The 15,661-nt window shown below is 42.7% G+C and overlaps 1 protein-coding gene and 1 long non-coding RNA gene across 6 annotated transcripts in view; one reads left to right on the forward strand and one right to left on the reverse strand.

Annotated features, from left to right (window-relative positions):
• Positions 1–5,866, forward strand: part of SIDT1 (SID1 transmembrane family member 1) — a gene marked incomplete at both ends in the record, with an annotated part of 86,135 nt that extends 80,269 nt beyond the window's left edge. For all 5 annotated transcript variants that reach the window (XM_082840211.1, XM_082840210.1, XM_082840209.1 and 2 more), the window contains 4 exons: positions 990–1,095; positions 1,180–1,290; positions 2,483–2,596; positions 5,804–5,866. In XM_082840211.1, the coding sequence (XP_082696337.1) occupies positions 990–1,095; positions 1,180–1,290; positions 2,483–2,596; positions 5,804–5,866 (394 nt within the window). The remainder of the gene's footprint in view (positions 1–989; positions 1,096–1,179; positions 1,291–2,482; positions 2,597–5,803) is intronic.
• LOC309962389 overlaps positions 1–9,629 on the reverse strand; it is a 92,680-nt gene extending 83,051 nt beyond the window's left edge. The window contains exon 1 of the long non-coding RNA XR_014326243.1: positions 9,564–9,629. This is a non-coding gene — a long non-coding RNA (uncharacterized lncRNA). The remainder of the gene's footprint in view (positions 1–9,563) is intronic.
• Positions 9,630–15,661: the final 6,032 nt, after the last annotated feature.

Here is a 15,661-nt window from a genome sequence, read left to right on the forward strand (position 1 = left end):
GTGTAAATTTAGAATTAGAAATGGAATGAAGTTAATAGGATTTTATTCTGAAATTATTTACCTAGTTAGACAAAATTGTCAAAGGTCTCTGCAAAAGGTTAACCGGAGAAAGGAGGGGCAGAGGTGTATAGTGACAGCCCAGCATTATTCAATAGAACTTTCTGGAATGATGTGTTTATTAGCCACTTGTGGTTATTGAGCACTTGAAATGTGGTGTGACTGAGGAAATGAATTTTCAATTTTTTTAAAATTTTTATTAATTTTTATTTAAATAGCCACATGTGGTTACCACATTGGATAGTGCAAGCTAGCCTAACCTTTGTTAGATAATCTAACATATTATAAAACAACAATAACACGATGAGCCACTGCTCCAAAACTAGAAATTATAAATTAGTGAATCAGGATGAAGAGGCCAGAAAGCCAACTATATACATATGTGCATGGTGTGTCTGTATTAAACACAAGCTTTCAAAACCAGGAGATAAGAAAGGGCTGTATAATAAAGACTTTTATTAGAACGGAATAGAAATTTGAAGCAAAATTAAGGCCAAACCCCAACCAAAATAAACTTCAGTATTAATTTAGACAGCTAGCAAAAATTTGGTAATGTGTATCAAGCCAAGTATTGAGATAATTCTATGTCTAGTAATCTATTCCAACCATCTTAAATGCAAAAAGAAAAAGAAAGCACAATATGTCTGAAGGTATTTATTGTTGCAGTTTTTAATAATAGTGCACAACAGAAGGACAAAGAGAAAACTCTTCATTTCAACTAGAGAGGTAGGATGATTGCTTATGGTACATCCACTGATAGGAACCTCACAATCGTTAAAAATGAATGTTCTGAGGAAGACGTAATGAATTGAAAGTTACTTACAACATTTTTAAATTCCCCTCCCACCAGAAATGGGGGTGTGGGAGTGAAAAAGCCAATAATGTTACAAATCCACCTTCATAGCTACAAAATAATTCCTCTGTGTGCTCAGTGCCCTCTTTGGACTGATCTATCGACCCAGGGACTTTGCCTCCTACATGCTGGGCATCTTCATCTGTAACCTGCTGCTCTACCTGACCTTTTACGTCATCATGAAGGTAAGAGTGGCGGCTGGGAGCCGGGCACCGCGGGCCCTCCTCGGGTGACGCGTGCGGCTTGGCAGCAGCGCTTCTCACCCACAGCTTCGCAGCTCTGAGAAGATCCTCCTGATCCCGCTCTTCTGCATCGTTGCCACCGCTGCGGTGTGGGCCGCTGCCTTGTATTTTTTCTTCCAGAATCTCAGCAGCTGGGAGGTAAGAGGGCAGTTTTCTTTTCCAGGATGACATTCTCTCTCCATCTTGCCTTTCTGACCTTCCTACCTCCCTCTCTTCATGTGCTGGTTGCTGTTTATCTTTTCTATGTTCTCTGACATGAATGCTTTCTCTAAAGGGGATGGTTTTCAATATCCACACGTGACTGCTCAATAAATGGCATGTCGTCATTATCAGGGTGGCACCTCTTAAAAACGAAGCTCTACCAACACTGCAAACGTGATCTTCATTATGTGCCATTCCCAGTGGATGTTTAATACGTACAGGAACCTTGCTGAGTGTATCTTCTCCACCTTATCATAGTCACCATCCATAAACATATACGCAGGTGCAGGTGTTTATAAATCCATTTCACAGATAGGAAAGCTGAGGCCTAGGAAACTGGTGATGTATCTGAGGCACAGAACAGGGAAGAAGTCTTAGCTCTCCATCACCATAATCACCACAGGCAACTTTAGAACCTTTTTATCACCCCAGGAAAAAACCTGCATCCGTTAGCAGTCAATCACCATTTCTCCCTAACCCCTTAGCCTTAGGCAACCACTAATCTATCTTTTGTCTCTACAGATCTACCTATTCTGGACATTTCATATAAATGGAATCACATAACATGTGGTCTTTGGCTTCTCTTCATAACGGTTCACCCATGTGTAGATGTTATCAGTACTTCATGTTTTTATTGCTGAATATTCCATTGTATGGATATACCTCATTTTATCTACCCGTTCAGCAGTCTATCGACATTTAAGTTGTTTCCGCTTCTTGGCTTTTATGAATGCTGCTGCTGTGAACAACTGTGGTCAAGTTTTGTGTGGACGTATGTTTTCTTGGAAGCTAACTTTTTTTTTTTTTTTTTTTTTTTGCGGTACGCGGGCCTCTCACTGTTGTGGCCTCTTCCGTTGCGGAGCACAGGCTCCGGACGCGCAGGCTCAGCGGCCATGGCTCACGGGCCCAGCCGCTCCGCGGCATGTGGGATCTTCCCGGACCGGGGCACGAACCCATGTCCCCTGCATCGGCAGGCGGACTCTCAACCACTGAGCCACCAGGCAAGCCCGGAAGCTAACTTTCTGACCCAGGCATCTAGTAGTGACTTTTTAGGTTTCTGGATACTCAGCCCTCTAAGGAGTTGAACTGTTGGAATGCCCCCACTACATCCTGCCTCACCTTCTTCCAGGGAACGCCAGCCGAATCCCGAGAGAAGAATCGAGAGTGTATCCTGCTGGATTTCTTTGATGACCATGACATCTGGCACTTCCTCTCTGCTACTGCCCTGTTTTTCTCATTCTTGGTGAGTTTATAAAAGCTTTTTTCATTTCTTCTCGCTTTACATCCTGTACCCCTTTTTTTCTCTTACCCTCTTTCTTACATCCCCTTTTGTATTTTTAATTTCCCTTTCCAAGTCTTCATTATAATTCAATGTACAGAATATCTTATTTCTTTTTTTACACTGTATCCTTCGGTTAGATCTTTATTTTCATTCTCCTTTTACTCTTCAATACTTTAAGACACAGAGGGATAAAATAACTTGCCTTCAGTTGTGCAATGTTTGGACTGAACTGTTGATTAGAACTCACATGCCCAAATCTCCCGGGAACCACTTTGGGCATTGGCTACAATCTCAGCCACACTAGGTTATTCCTTCTTGTGCTATAATCACATTCCTCCCCCTCTTCCAGTCTCACTGCATGTCTTACAAACATTTCACAAGTTCTTGGAGTGGCTCAGGATAGCAGCCAGGCCTCTTTTTGCCTTCTAACCAGTCTCTTCCAAATCTCTCCTGTAGTCCCTCCATTTTTTGTCCAAACACCTTTCCAGAAGCCACGCATATTATAACAACCCAGGAGGAGAACTCCCAGCCTACTTCCATCTTAATTTTGACTTTTCCAAAATAAAAGCCCATGATGCCTGTACAAAAGGTCATTTAAAAAATAACACTGGGTTGGCCAAAAAGTGCCTTAGTTTTTAAGTAAAAATAAAGGACATTTTTCATTTTCACCAAGAACTTTATTGAACAATGTATTTGCCCTTTTGTTCCACTACCTTCTGCCACTTTACAGGCAACTTCATAATTCCATCTTCCCAAAACTTTTTATCTTTTTGAGCAAAGAACTGTTCCAGGTGCCTTTTACAGTCTTCCAGGGAATTGAATTTTTTTCCATTAAGAGAATTTTGTAAAGACCAAAATAAATGGAAATCCGAAGGTGCAATGTCTGGTGAATACGGCTGATGAATCAGAACTTCCCAGCCAAGCTGTAGCAGTTTTTGCCTGGTCATCAAAGAAACATGTGGTCTTGCGTTATCCCGATGGAAGATTATGCGTTTTCTGTTGACTAATTCTGGATGCTTTTCGTCGAGTGCCGCTTTCAGTTGGTCTGATTGGGAGCAGAACTTGTTGGAATTAATCATTTGGTTTTCTGGAATTAGCTCATAATAGAGGACTCCCTCCCAATCCCACCATACACACAGCATCACCTTCTTTGGATGAAGACCGACCTTTGGTGTGGTCGGTGGTGGTTCATTTCGCTTGCCCCACAGTCTCTTCCATTCCGCTTTATTGTACAGTAGCAACTTTTTGTTGCCTGTCACAATTTGTTTTAAAAATGGAACTTTTTATGTTTGTTTTTATTTTTGGCCGTGTTGGGTCTTCGTTGCTGTGCACGGGCTTTCTCTAGTTGCGGCGAGTGGGGGCTACTCTTTGTTGCAGTGCACGAGCTTCTCATTGCAGTGGCTTCTCTTGTTGCGGAGCACGGGTTCTAGGCGCACAGGCTTCAGTAGTTGTGGCGCACAGGCTCAGTAGTTGTGGCGCACAGGCTTAGTTGCTCTGCGGCATGTGGGATCTTCCCAGTCCAGGGATCGAACCCGTGTCCCCTGCATTAGCAGGCAGATTCTTAACCACTGCACCACCAGGGAAGCCCAAAACCAGAACGTTTTCATTACGTTTAAGTAGAGAATCACATGAGGAAATACAGTCAAGAAAGTTTTTTTTGCTTAACTTAATGTGAAACCCAAACATCAAAATGATTCACATAACCAAGCTGGTGCAAATGATTTTCAGCGCTTGATTTAGATATTTTGAGTATGTCGGCTATCTCCCGTGTGGTATAACGTTGATCGTTCTTGATTAATGTCTCGATTTGATCGCTATCAACTTCAATTGGTCTACCCGACTGTGGAGCATCGTCCAGCGAGAAATCTCCAGCACAAAACTTCACAAACCACTTTTGACATGTTCGATCAGTCACAGCACCTTCTCCATACACTGCACAAATCTTTTTCTTGCGTTTCAGTTGTTTTTACCTTTCTTGAAATAATAAAGCATAATATGCCGAAAATGTTGTTTTTCTTCCATCTTCAACATTAAAATGGCTACACAAAAATTCATCAATTTTGATAGGTCTCTTTTTAAATGCACGTTGATAGGATAGCTGTCACACACAATCTAACAAAATTGTTCCAAATGAAGTTAAAAACAACTAAGTGCTGCTAGGGCCATCTTACGGAAAAAAACGAACGAACCTTTTGGCCAGCCCAATATTAGGCCTCCTGGTTTCACGCTGCCCACTTACTTTAGTCTTGTCCATGTAACCTCAAGAGTGGAGCAGGGCTACCCCCTCGTGGCCAGTTTGGGAAGTTTAACCAGTCTGTATAAACATCATTCCTGAAGGCTTTTATCTTTGATAGTCACCTTCTCTAGAGAGACAGAGACAACAGAAGTGGAGCTAAGGGCTCCATGTGGAGACAGTGATGGTAGAGGGAACTAAAAATGGAGGATTAGGGTACAATTCTTATATGGCAATATTCTATGCAACAAGATTTCATTCCGTTTAGGTCCTGACCCAAATGTCCCCTCCTAAGTGGTAATGATGTCCCTGGCCACCCAATGAAAAACAAAATTTTACACATATACAACTGAATCACTTTGCTGTATACCTGAAACTAACACAACATTGTTCTTTCTTTTTATTTTATTTTATTTTATTTTATTTTTTTAACATCTTTATTGGGGTACAATTGTAACACAACATTGTTAATCAACTATACTCCAATATAAAATAAAAATACAAAATTTAGAAAAATAAAATTTTAACCAAAAAAATTTTTTTACCTCGCCCCATCCCATACTTCCTATGTCCCCACCACAGTTTAATTACTATCCTTAGTACATATTACTAGCTAACATACTTGACTTTGCTCATGCGTTTGCTTCATGTCTGAAGCCCTCTCTCAAATGTAAGCCCCACCAGGGTAGGGATTTTTGTCTCTTTTGTTCTAAGCCATATCTCTAGCACCTGGAATAGCACTTAATAGACCCTTGATAAATATTTGAATTAATAAATGAACTATGTAATTATGACAAGTGCCTGTTAAGAGCACGGCGTTGCAGAATGCTGCAGAAGACATGAAAACAAGTAAGGGCACTTGTGAGTCTTTGGGAGAAAATAGGGACTTATTGCAACTGTGGGTTCCTCTCATTTCTCTGCCTCTCTTATTTCAGGTTTTGTTAACCCTGGATGATGACCTGGATGTGGTTCGGAGAGACCAGATCCCTGTCTTTTAAGCCTCCAGCATGGAGAGCGGGGAGAGAGAGCAACCTTGGTGCTGTTTCATGAAAAATACAGGGACTGCAGCAAAGTAACCACTGCCAAATGCTCCACTCACCCTCTGTTGGGTTGGCTCTGTACACATTCCCGCAGGGAGGAGAGGAGATATAGGGGGACCCAAGCCTGAAAGAAGGGAAGCAGAAGGGAGGCAGCAACTGTGGACAGAGTCAAGCCCTTCAGAGTCGAAAAACACCCACCATCCCCTTCTGTCACTACTCTGAGTTAGACATGGACAAAAGCTGCATCGAAGTTGACCTTGGGACCACTCCCACCCTCACCTGATATTCGCCAGCCATGGGGGAACCATGCTGCTCTCCGCCCTCCAGCTGCCTCCCCGCCCAGAAACTCCAGGGTGGCCCCCGTGCACCTCTGTAACATCTGCCGCTCTAGACATCCCAAAACACCAGCCCACTTCTCTGAAGTCCTGGAATGATGCGATTCCTTAAAGTCTGGTAGAGGGGTGGCCCCAAGGCCCTACCCAACTGGGATAGATGTTTTGTAGCACCAGCTCATCACCTCCACCAAAGGAATGCTGTACGCTTCCCCCAGGTTCCTGACCGCATTAGGAGGACTCTTACATCAGGCCGGGTCACCCGCTCCTGCCAGGTAACTGTCCCTGAGACCAAGGTGTGGGTGCTTCCCTGTTCCTTGGTGTCCTCATCTCACCGCTGTGTGTTGACCCCCTGACTCAGGCTCTACCTTCTTGGGAAGGCCGCTTCTCCACAGACCAGCTCCAAGGTGGAAGGGGAAATGGGAAAACTCTTCCAGCAGCAGGAGGCACCAGAGGAATGACCGACAGCACTAGGAGACTGGTGACATCAGCATCAAGCACTCAGGCCTCACGTTAAGGACTTGGGCTCCTGGAGCAGATTCAGCGAAGGCAATTAGGCCTCCAAGTCAAATAGCTCCATTCTGTGCCTGCATCACCCTTGGGGAAGAAATAAGTGTTCTAAGCAGGGGCACTGCTCTTGGGCTCCTGTACAACCGGCCAAGCCCCTCCTCTGCTGCTTTATGCAGATCAGGGGCTTTAGACTTTCTCCTGAGTTTCTCTGGAGGCCAGTCTCAGGGTGAACACATCTCACTCCTACTCTCCAGTTGCAAAGAGCTCAGCCGGTTTGGGGGCAGGGCGGTTGTCTCTCTGACACACCTGATTCACATTCACTCCCCAGGATGGTGTTGAAACACTCAGTGTCCCACTTCACTCTCTCACTGTCCAGCAGCTCTGCCCCCAGGAAGTCCCATTTTGACCGAAACTCCTGTATTACCTGCGATATGACGTCATCAGAAAATTTACATGCAAGTGTGCATACACAGATATATTTGCCCGTGAAATTGAAGTCACCTTCTCACCTCTGCTTTCTTGATCCTTCCTTAGAAGGATCCTTCATTCTTTTTAAAATATATATATAATTTTCTCTAAAATAATGTTCAAAAACACATTTTGGAAGTTTGAATGGCAAACTTTCCCTGATTTTAAGAACACAAAGATGCTTTCAATGAAACATTATGATTTTTTTTCTAAAATGCCCCCAAATTCATAATTGGTGTTGTTATTCTTTATTCCTTAAAAATTGTTGGCTTCCATAGGCCATATGAAGGCCACCTATTAAATGGTTGTATCAATATAACATTTAAAATAAATTTCGAACCTGTTTAACTTGGCTGATTTGACCTAATTCTTTTATTTTTAATGCACTAAAAGTTTTCAAATCCAAAAACAAGCGGGGGTGTGGGGTGGTGCAGAATGCAAATGACAAAGTCTGTTCAAGCAGCCCCGTGGCCTGAAGTGAATAAATTGTAGGACACCTTACCTGTTTGGCAGCTTGTCTGGGAAATATGTCCATGGAAATGGGGAAGGGGCCCCAGAGAAATGGATGGATTGTGCTGTATTCTTGACTGTTTTCTGACACAGTCTGTCTTGTGCTACAAACTTACATGTTGTGGTCAGTTTTTTTCTCTGCAGCAGGACGAAAAACCCAGACCAAGCCTGCTCTTATAAATATCAATTCTAAATGTACCTGTTGCTTTTTCTATAGTGCTGATTTGTACATGGCTGGAGGCCACAAGAAAGTCGTTCAGCTGTGTCTGTAGGTTTGATAGGAACTCGGGGTGGAGGGGGCAGCCACAGTTACTCACAGTGGTCCCTCGTCCACATGTAGCACAGGCCTGTGTGACTTTTGTCTGTCCTCATGGACTTCTCTCTTCACAAGAGAAGGGAAGGCAACTCTGAAAGCCGAGTCCAACAGGAGGGTAACGGGAGCCAGCCAGCCACTGAAAAGAGGCTCTTGGCAGAGAGGCCCAGGGTAATAAGAGCAGTTCCCTTGGAGGACAGAGGTGTGGCAGCCAGAGGGGCAAAGCCGCACATAAAAAAGGCCTCTTCACACCTCTGACAAATGTTGGGGAGGCAGCCCCACCTGTTAACACTGGATGGTTGAGGGATTAGCCCGGTTTTATTTTAGCAGCAGGAGAAGCCAGTGGAAAACCAGAGTCTATCTGGGGAAGGGACTTTCCATGGTTGAAGTAGATCACCGAGTCAGCTCCTGGGGTAAAGAGAGTGGGAGCTTCTTCTTTTGTAGCTCCAAGCTGCTACCAGAATGTCCTGTGGGGTCGCAAAATGCATGTGTCGGGGAAACAAATAATACCAAAATGTTTCTCCTCCTGGGAGACAGTCTCTCTGTCTAAAACTTGGGAAAAAGGGAAAAACAAAGAGAAACATTCTTCATAGAAGGAACAGTTGAATCCGAGAAAAATTCTTGAGTCAGACTTTAGTCCACATATGTTCACCTGCTTGCTGTGTGACCTTGTGCAATCTGCTGGAACTCTCTGATCTTTATTGCCACATCTACATGACGCGACATGAAGGTGACAAAGGTGGAGCTGTGTAGAGCACCTGGAGCAGTGCCCGCAGAGAGAAGGTCCTCACCTGCACCTCTCGAATCCTGCAGGGTGGCAGGGGCAGAGCAGGTCTCCCTGCTGGGCTGGCACCTCTCGCCCAATGGGGCCCCTCATTGAAACCAGCTATGCTGTTTCCTGTCCTCAGTTCCAGGAGGCCCTGAAGGCGCTGGGAGGTCTCTTCACCTTCAGAGTAACTGCCCAGAATTATCCCACCTCCCAGCCCCACTCCTTGCCCTTTAATTGCTGCATTTCATCGTCTTTGTCCCTTAATACTCCAACGCAGATGAAAAGTTGCTGCCAAAGCTGGGGCCAAGTGGAAAGTCTGGCTGTGTATAAAGTCACACCTCGTTACTGCCAGTTCTACTCTGGGAATCTCAAAGAAAACCTACACTTTCTCCTCTCTCCAGCATCTATAGCTACTACAGTCCAGGGGATGCCAGGTGCAAACGTTTCCCCCGACCCTTATCACCAAATGTTCCGTAGGGAAAGCCTGGATGTTCAGCCTGGATGAAGAGGGACTTCAGCCTGCGGGTGACAAAACAGGTCCCAGAGGAAGCCTGGGAGGGTCGCTCTGGTTTTGAAATGATTCTAATGTCCCCTGGTGAAACTAAGGAAAAGCATTATGAGTAAAGATACAACTAGCTTCTGCCTGAAGCAACGTAAAACCCAAAATTATGTTTACCATAATTTTGCCCAGCTTACAGTCATTTTTTTGCTTTGTTTTTAAATGCTGGTGTTAGGGAACCGGGTTCATTTTACCTGAAGCACCGCAACCAAAACGCGGAGACACTGACGTCTGCAGCAAAGACAGGGCTTATCCGCAAGGCAGCCAAGGGAGAAAACCGGAAAACAAATCTCAAACCCTCCACCCCGAAGGGAGGAGGCGGGGGTATTTATGGGACGCGGAAGGAATGAAGAAGCGGGCTGCTCTGAGGCACGGGAGCGTGCGAAGCCGGGGAGGCGGGGAAAGGTGATTGGGAAAAGGTGCGGTCATCACCGTGCTGCGCAGGCGTAGCTAGGCTACGGGCCTCTGCACGTTCCAAAGGTCACGGGTGGAAACTCGCGCATGCCCAGTTGGGAGGTCAGTGGTCCCGCCTAGTTTCAACAAGCTCAGCTGAGCTAGATACGACCTGCTCCAAATTCCTGGAAAGCAACTCAGGCAGTTTCTTGTTTGGGCCTCGTGCTTCTTGGAGAACAGGCAAGCCTTAAAATGACATTGATTAGTGAAGGCAGGGGAAATGGATTTGACTAATTACCCACGGTTTTGGCGGGGACAAGATATATTTCTGTGGCTAAGTTCAAATGTCTCCTCAAGATGAAGGCACCATCGTCAATAAGGTTAATGGCCTGCTGAATCTTAGGCCTTAACACACATGAATTCAAATAAGCTTGGCGAGGGTCATGGATCAGCCTTTTTCAATGAATTTCTAAAAGGCCATAGTAATAGAGTTTTCATTTGGACGGGATTCCTCTGCAAAAAGAAACCGATTTTTAGACTTTTTTGACCCCTGTGAACTCCAAGGGGGGCGGGGTTTGCAGTTCATCCTATGGTTTTCCTGAAGTAGGGTCTAACTATTCTTATTAAAGTACAAGGAGGGCTAAGTGGTGACCAATGTTGACAAAGAATTACCCTTTGCTCCTCCAATCTTAGGGAAATGGAGCTCTGCGTTCTTTCTGAATATCTCTATATTAGAAGTTTTCATGATTTTTCCTGAACTAAATTTTTTAAAACTCCATGGTTTTATCCTACCTTTTCTTCATTCCCTGTCATCTAAGGCTTATCCTTTTCATTGGAGATGAAACATAGCTAACCATCATAGAATAGCCTTGAAGTTATATCACATTTCAGTCATGCTAATGTCTGGGTGTCTCATTTCTCATCCCAGAACATGCAATCCAATTATGGTTGGCTCCTGGGCCCCTAATTTCCTCTAACCCTGTAACTCTTGATATATTTTTTTAAACTCTTGACATTCTTTGTGAATTAGGACTCTAAGTCCTTTAAACAGAAGACTATCCATAATAATTCAAAAGCTCTCTCTTTTAAGGTGCTCTAATGTTGCCAACACAGAAAAATGTTGATTTGCGTTTTATGATTTATTTTTAGAAGTACACTTTTTTTAAAATTAATTAATTAATTATTTGGTTGCCCCAGGTCTTAGTTGCGGCAGGCGGGCTCCTCTAGTTGCAGCACATGGGCTCCTTAGTTGTGGTATATGGGCTTCTTAGTCGTGGCATGAGAACTCTTAGTTGCAGCATGCATGTGAGATCTAGTTCCCTGACCAGGGATCGAACCCGGGCCCTCTGCATTGGTAGCACGGAGTCTTATCCATTGTGCCACCAGGGGAGTCCTGCGTTTTATGGTTTTTATTACATTGCTTATCTGAGCGTGTCACAAGGCTCAGTACCCAGTTCTAGGCAGGTCCCTTTGAGGAAGAGGACAAATTCAGGCCTAAGGTTTAGGCTTCTCTCTCAGTGTGGGATACCTTGTAAAGTAACCTGCTCTTTAGGAGGTCCAGTTCCCCTTTATCCTCTCCTTCCTCACCATTTCTCTGTTCACTTACATAGAGTCAGAAATACTGCTTCAGTCAATAGTCAGTCAAGAAATATCTGGGCCAAGCACTGTGAGGAACTGGGCAAAGCAATGGGCAAAACACCCAGTCTCTTCAATCACGGGGTCTACGGTCCAAAAGGGGAGAGATGCATGAAACAAGTAACTTGTTCATTATAAGTGGGCAAAGAGCTCCAAGAAGAGAATGGCCTTAGAAGAATCTTACTAGGTACAGACGCAAAGAAAGTCCAAGTAAGTATCAGCAATTTTTATCCCTAGATGTGAAGCCCCTAAATTGCTGCCCCTAGAACCGATTATTAAAACAGCAAACATTTGTCATCGGACATCTGCCAAGGGTTTTATATACATTCCATGCTGGATCCCGAAACACTCACCACCACCAACCCTGTGAAGTCGGTATTATTACTATCATCCCCATTTGCCAGACAGAGAAACTGAAACCTAGAGAAGTCGATGTCCACTAGATGAAGTGAAAGGTGCAGAAGCCTGGATTAAGAGTCAGAAATGGGTGGTTCAGGTAACAAGAACAGAGACAGGGAAGGTGGATGGTGTTGCAGCCCTTATTTGTTCATGTATCTATATATGCAAAACACACAGCCTAGAATTCTATAACCCTTGAACATATTAACAAAAAGAGGTTTTTCCAAACTTCAGAAGATGTGTCTGTTATATGAACCTGAGTGACAGTGAAACCTATCGTGCTTTAGGAAAGTCAACCAATAAAACTGTAGCTTTGGATCATTTTGGCTCTTTAAACTGGAACAGCAGGATTCAGAGGACTCTTGCTTCAGTTTCTAAGCTTGTAAAGTTAAGGACCAAAGTCCTTTTTATACATTCAATGACTGCATTTGGCAAAGGGCTGTAGACCCAAAGATTCATTTTAAATTAAAATATATGTAGCATAAGGTGTCAGGTTTCTACTGGGAACCTGTTGGTTCAGAAACAAAATTAACAGTGGAGAGAAAGCACAGGAATAAGAAATGGGGTTTTTTTTGTTTTGTTTTGTTTTTTATGTGCATTGGCTCTTAGCTTCGGCGTGCGGGATCTTTTGTTGAGGCGTGCGGGAACTTTTGTTGAGGTGTGTGGGATTTTTCATTGTGGTGGGCAGGCTTTTTTCTAGTTGTGGCATGGGCTCCAGAGCGCGTGGGCTCCAGAGCTTGTGGGATCTGTAGTTTGCAGCATGCAGGCTCTCTAGTCGAGGCCTGCGAGCTCAGTGGTTGTGCTGCGTGGGCTTAGTTGCCCTGCAGCTTGCGGATCTTAGTTCCCTGACCAGGGATCGAACCTGCGTCCCCTGCATTGGAAGGCGGATTCTTTACCACTGGACCACGAGGGAAGTCCCTGGAATAAGTGGGTTTTTTAATTTCCTAAAACATGTTCAGAGACTCAAAATACTGTCAAGAGTCCTAAAGTCCTCCAAAGCTGCCTCTGAAACCAGTCTATGCTTGGTCCAATAGGTCAGGCAGAATCTACGACTCCCATCAATGGCTGAACCATCTTTGTTCCTGGTGGCTGGGAGTATTTCCATTCCACCAAACTGAGGCAGAGGAACTAGCCTGCGTTGAACTGGGAAATCATAATTCTTCAATTGGGGGTACAATGATAATGGAGATAAAATTTTCTAAATTGTCCAGAAGTAAGACAAAAAAAAAAAAAACCAATACGACTTCGTTTGAAACACCAACATACTAGCCAATTTTCTTCTCCTATACTAAGCTGTCTCTTAGGCTTAAAAAAAAAAAATTAATGTGAATTTGCATATTTGCCACTCAGCAGCATTTCTTTTTTGAAATGGGATTTAACCTAATTGAATCACAAGTTCCCAGAAGGAAACGTCCCTGCAGCAGTAAGTTCTCTACCACTACTATTAGGCTTCAGTCTCTTTCCAAACCACAGATTTGAATGTGATAAAGCAATGTAAGAAAACACCACCCAAACCAGACCTGCACAGCACACACTTAGTTAAAACCTGGATTTTCACATCTTCCCCAAATCAGTAGTTTATATGGTCATGTGAAAAATTAAGTGGCACATTGATACTAAGTGAGCAACCTACCTGACTTCTGAACTTATGTAGGTAGCAAATCGGAATTGTGTCCTTAATTTCTCACAGGAAGACGAAAAGGTCAAAAGAGGTGTTGATACTGACCAACAAACCACATGCTAGTGGAGCCCTGCATTTCAGTCTCCCATGTAGGGCAACAGAAATGAGGAATGTCATGGAAAGTAATCGCCACTTTACATTTAAATATTCCTTTGCAACTATGTGAAACCTCTTCAAATATAAAACCTCATTTGTCCTTCACAACAACCCTGTGGTCTGGACAGGACAGATAATGTACCAGCAAATAAATTAAGATGCAAAGAAGTTATGCCACTTGCTCAAAGTCACAAAGCCAGGCAACAGGAGCCAGATACAAAATAGTGCCTTGGCCTTTTCTTTTGCTAAAGAATGACAGTAAAATAACTTTTAGGTTTGGCTGACTCAAGAAATTTATCATGAGAAAACCAACATCATCAGATCAGACTTCCATAGTTTTTTCTTAACCTTTTTATTTAGGCATAAAATATATTCAGTAATGTTCAAAATGTGCACTAATCATAAGTGTATACTGATGTGTAAATTTTTACATATATTTTACAGATATATTTACACACACATACACACACACCCCATTGTAACCACCACCCACATTAAGAAAGAAAACATTTCCAGCATCACTGTGCCTGTTCCAAGTTCATCCCTCCCCAGAGATAACCACTCTTCTGACTTTTCTCCTCCTAGATGAATTTTGCCTATTCCTGAACTTTATATAAATGGAATTATGCAGTATGTTCTCCTTTTCGTCTGGCTTCTTTCACTCAACGTAATGTCTGTGAGAGTTGTCTGTGTGAATCAGTAGCTTCATTGTGTGAATATATGACATTTCACTTATTCATTCTCCTATTGATGGATGTTTGGGTTGTTTTCAGTTTTGGGCTACCTGTAAAGAAAGCTTCTATGAACATTCTTATACATTTCTTTTGGTGAACTTATACATACATTTTCCCCAGAGTATATACACAGTACACTATGGAATTGCTGAGTCATGGGATAAGTCTTTAGTTTTCAAGGATACTACCAACTGTTTTCCAAAGTGGTTGTATCAGTTTACACTCTCATCAGCATCATATGAGAGTTCCAATTATTCCACGTTTGCCAACACTCGGCATTTGTCAGCTCGTTCAATTTTAGACTTTCTGGGTGAGGTGTGATGGTATTTCATTCTTTTTATTTTGCATTTCTTTGATAACTACTGATGTTGAGCACCTTTTTATATAGAATTCTTGGCCATTTAGGTAAAGGATTTTTTCAAGTTCTTTTCCCATTTTTTAAATTGGCTATGAGTCTTTTTCTTTCTGATATATATAATCTTTGCTAGTCTGTGACTTGATGAACAGACATTGGTGATTTTAATGAAATCAATCTAACTTATTTTTTTCTTTTATGTTATAGTCAGATGATATTTCCTGTGGTTTCTTCTAGAACACTAGTTCTCGTTTTTTGGTCTTGGGACCTATTTACACTCCTAAAGATTGTTGAGGACCCCCCAGAGTTTTTGTTTATGTGAGTTAATATCTATTAATATTTACCACATTAGAAATAAAAAATGGAAAGTTTACAAATTTTATTAATTCATTTAAAGAGAATAATAAACTCATTACATAACACAAATACAGTCCTCCCCTGGTATCTGAGCGGAATTGGTTTCAGGACCCCCTTGTACCAAAATCCACAGATACTCAAGCCCCTTATATAAAAGTGGCATAGTGTTTGCATATAAAACATGCACATCCTCCTGGATACTTTAAATCATCTCTAGATTATTTATAATACTTAGTACAATGTAAATGCTATGTAAATTGTTCCCAGCATGCATCAAATTCAAGTTTTGCTTTTTGGAACTTTCTGGAATTTTTTTCCCAAATAGTTTCAATCCACAATTGGTTGAAACCTCAGATATGGAACCCGAGGATACTGAGGGCCAACTGTAACATCTTTTATGAAAAATAACTATATTTTCCAAAGCAAAAAAAATTGTGAGAAGAGTGTGTTTCACATTCTTGTAAATCCATTTAATATCTGGCTTAATAGAAGGTAGTTAGATTCTCATATTGGTTTCTGCCTTCACTCTTCTGCAGTATGTGTTTTGCTTGAAGCATACGAAGAAAATCTAGCCCTACAGAAATACATAGTTGGAAAAGGGAGCAGCCGTTCTAGATAATTGTAGATATTCTCTTTGATACT

Source organism: Leucopleurus acutus (assembly GCF_964270905.1).
Source record: "Leucopleurus acutus genome assembly, chromosome: 5".
NCBI classification, from domain to species: domain Eukaryota; kingdom Metazoa; phylum Chordata; class Mammalia; order Artiodactyla; family Delphinidae; genus Leucopleurus; species Leucopleurus acutus.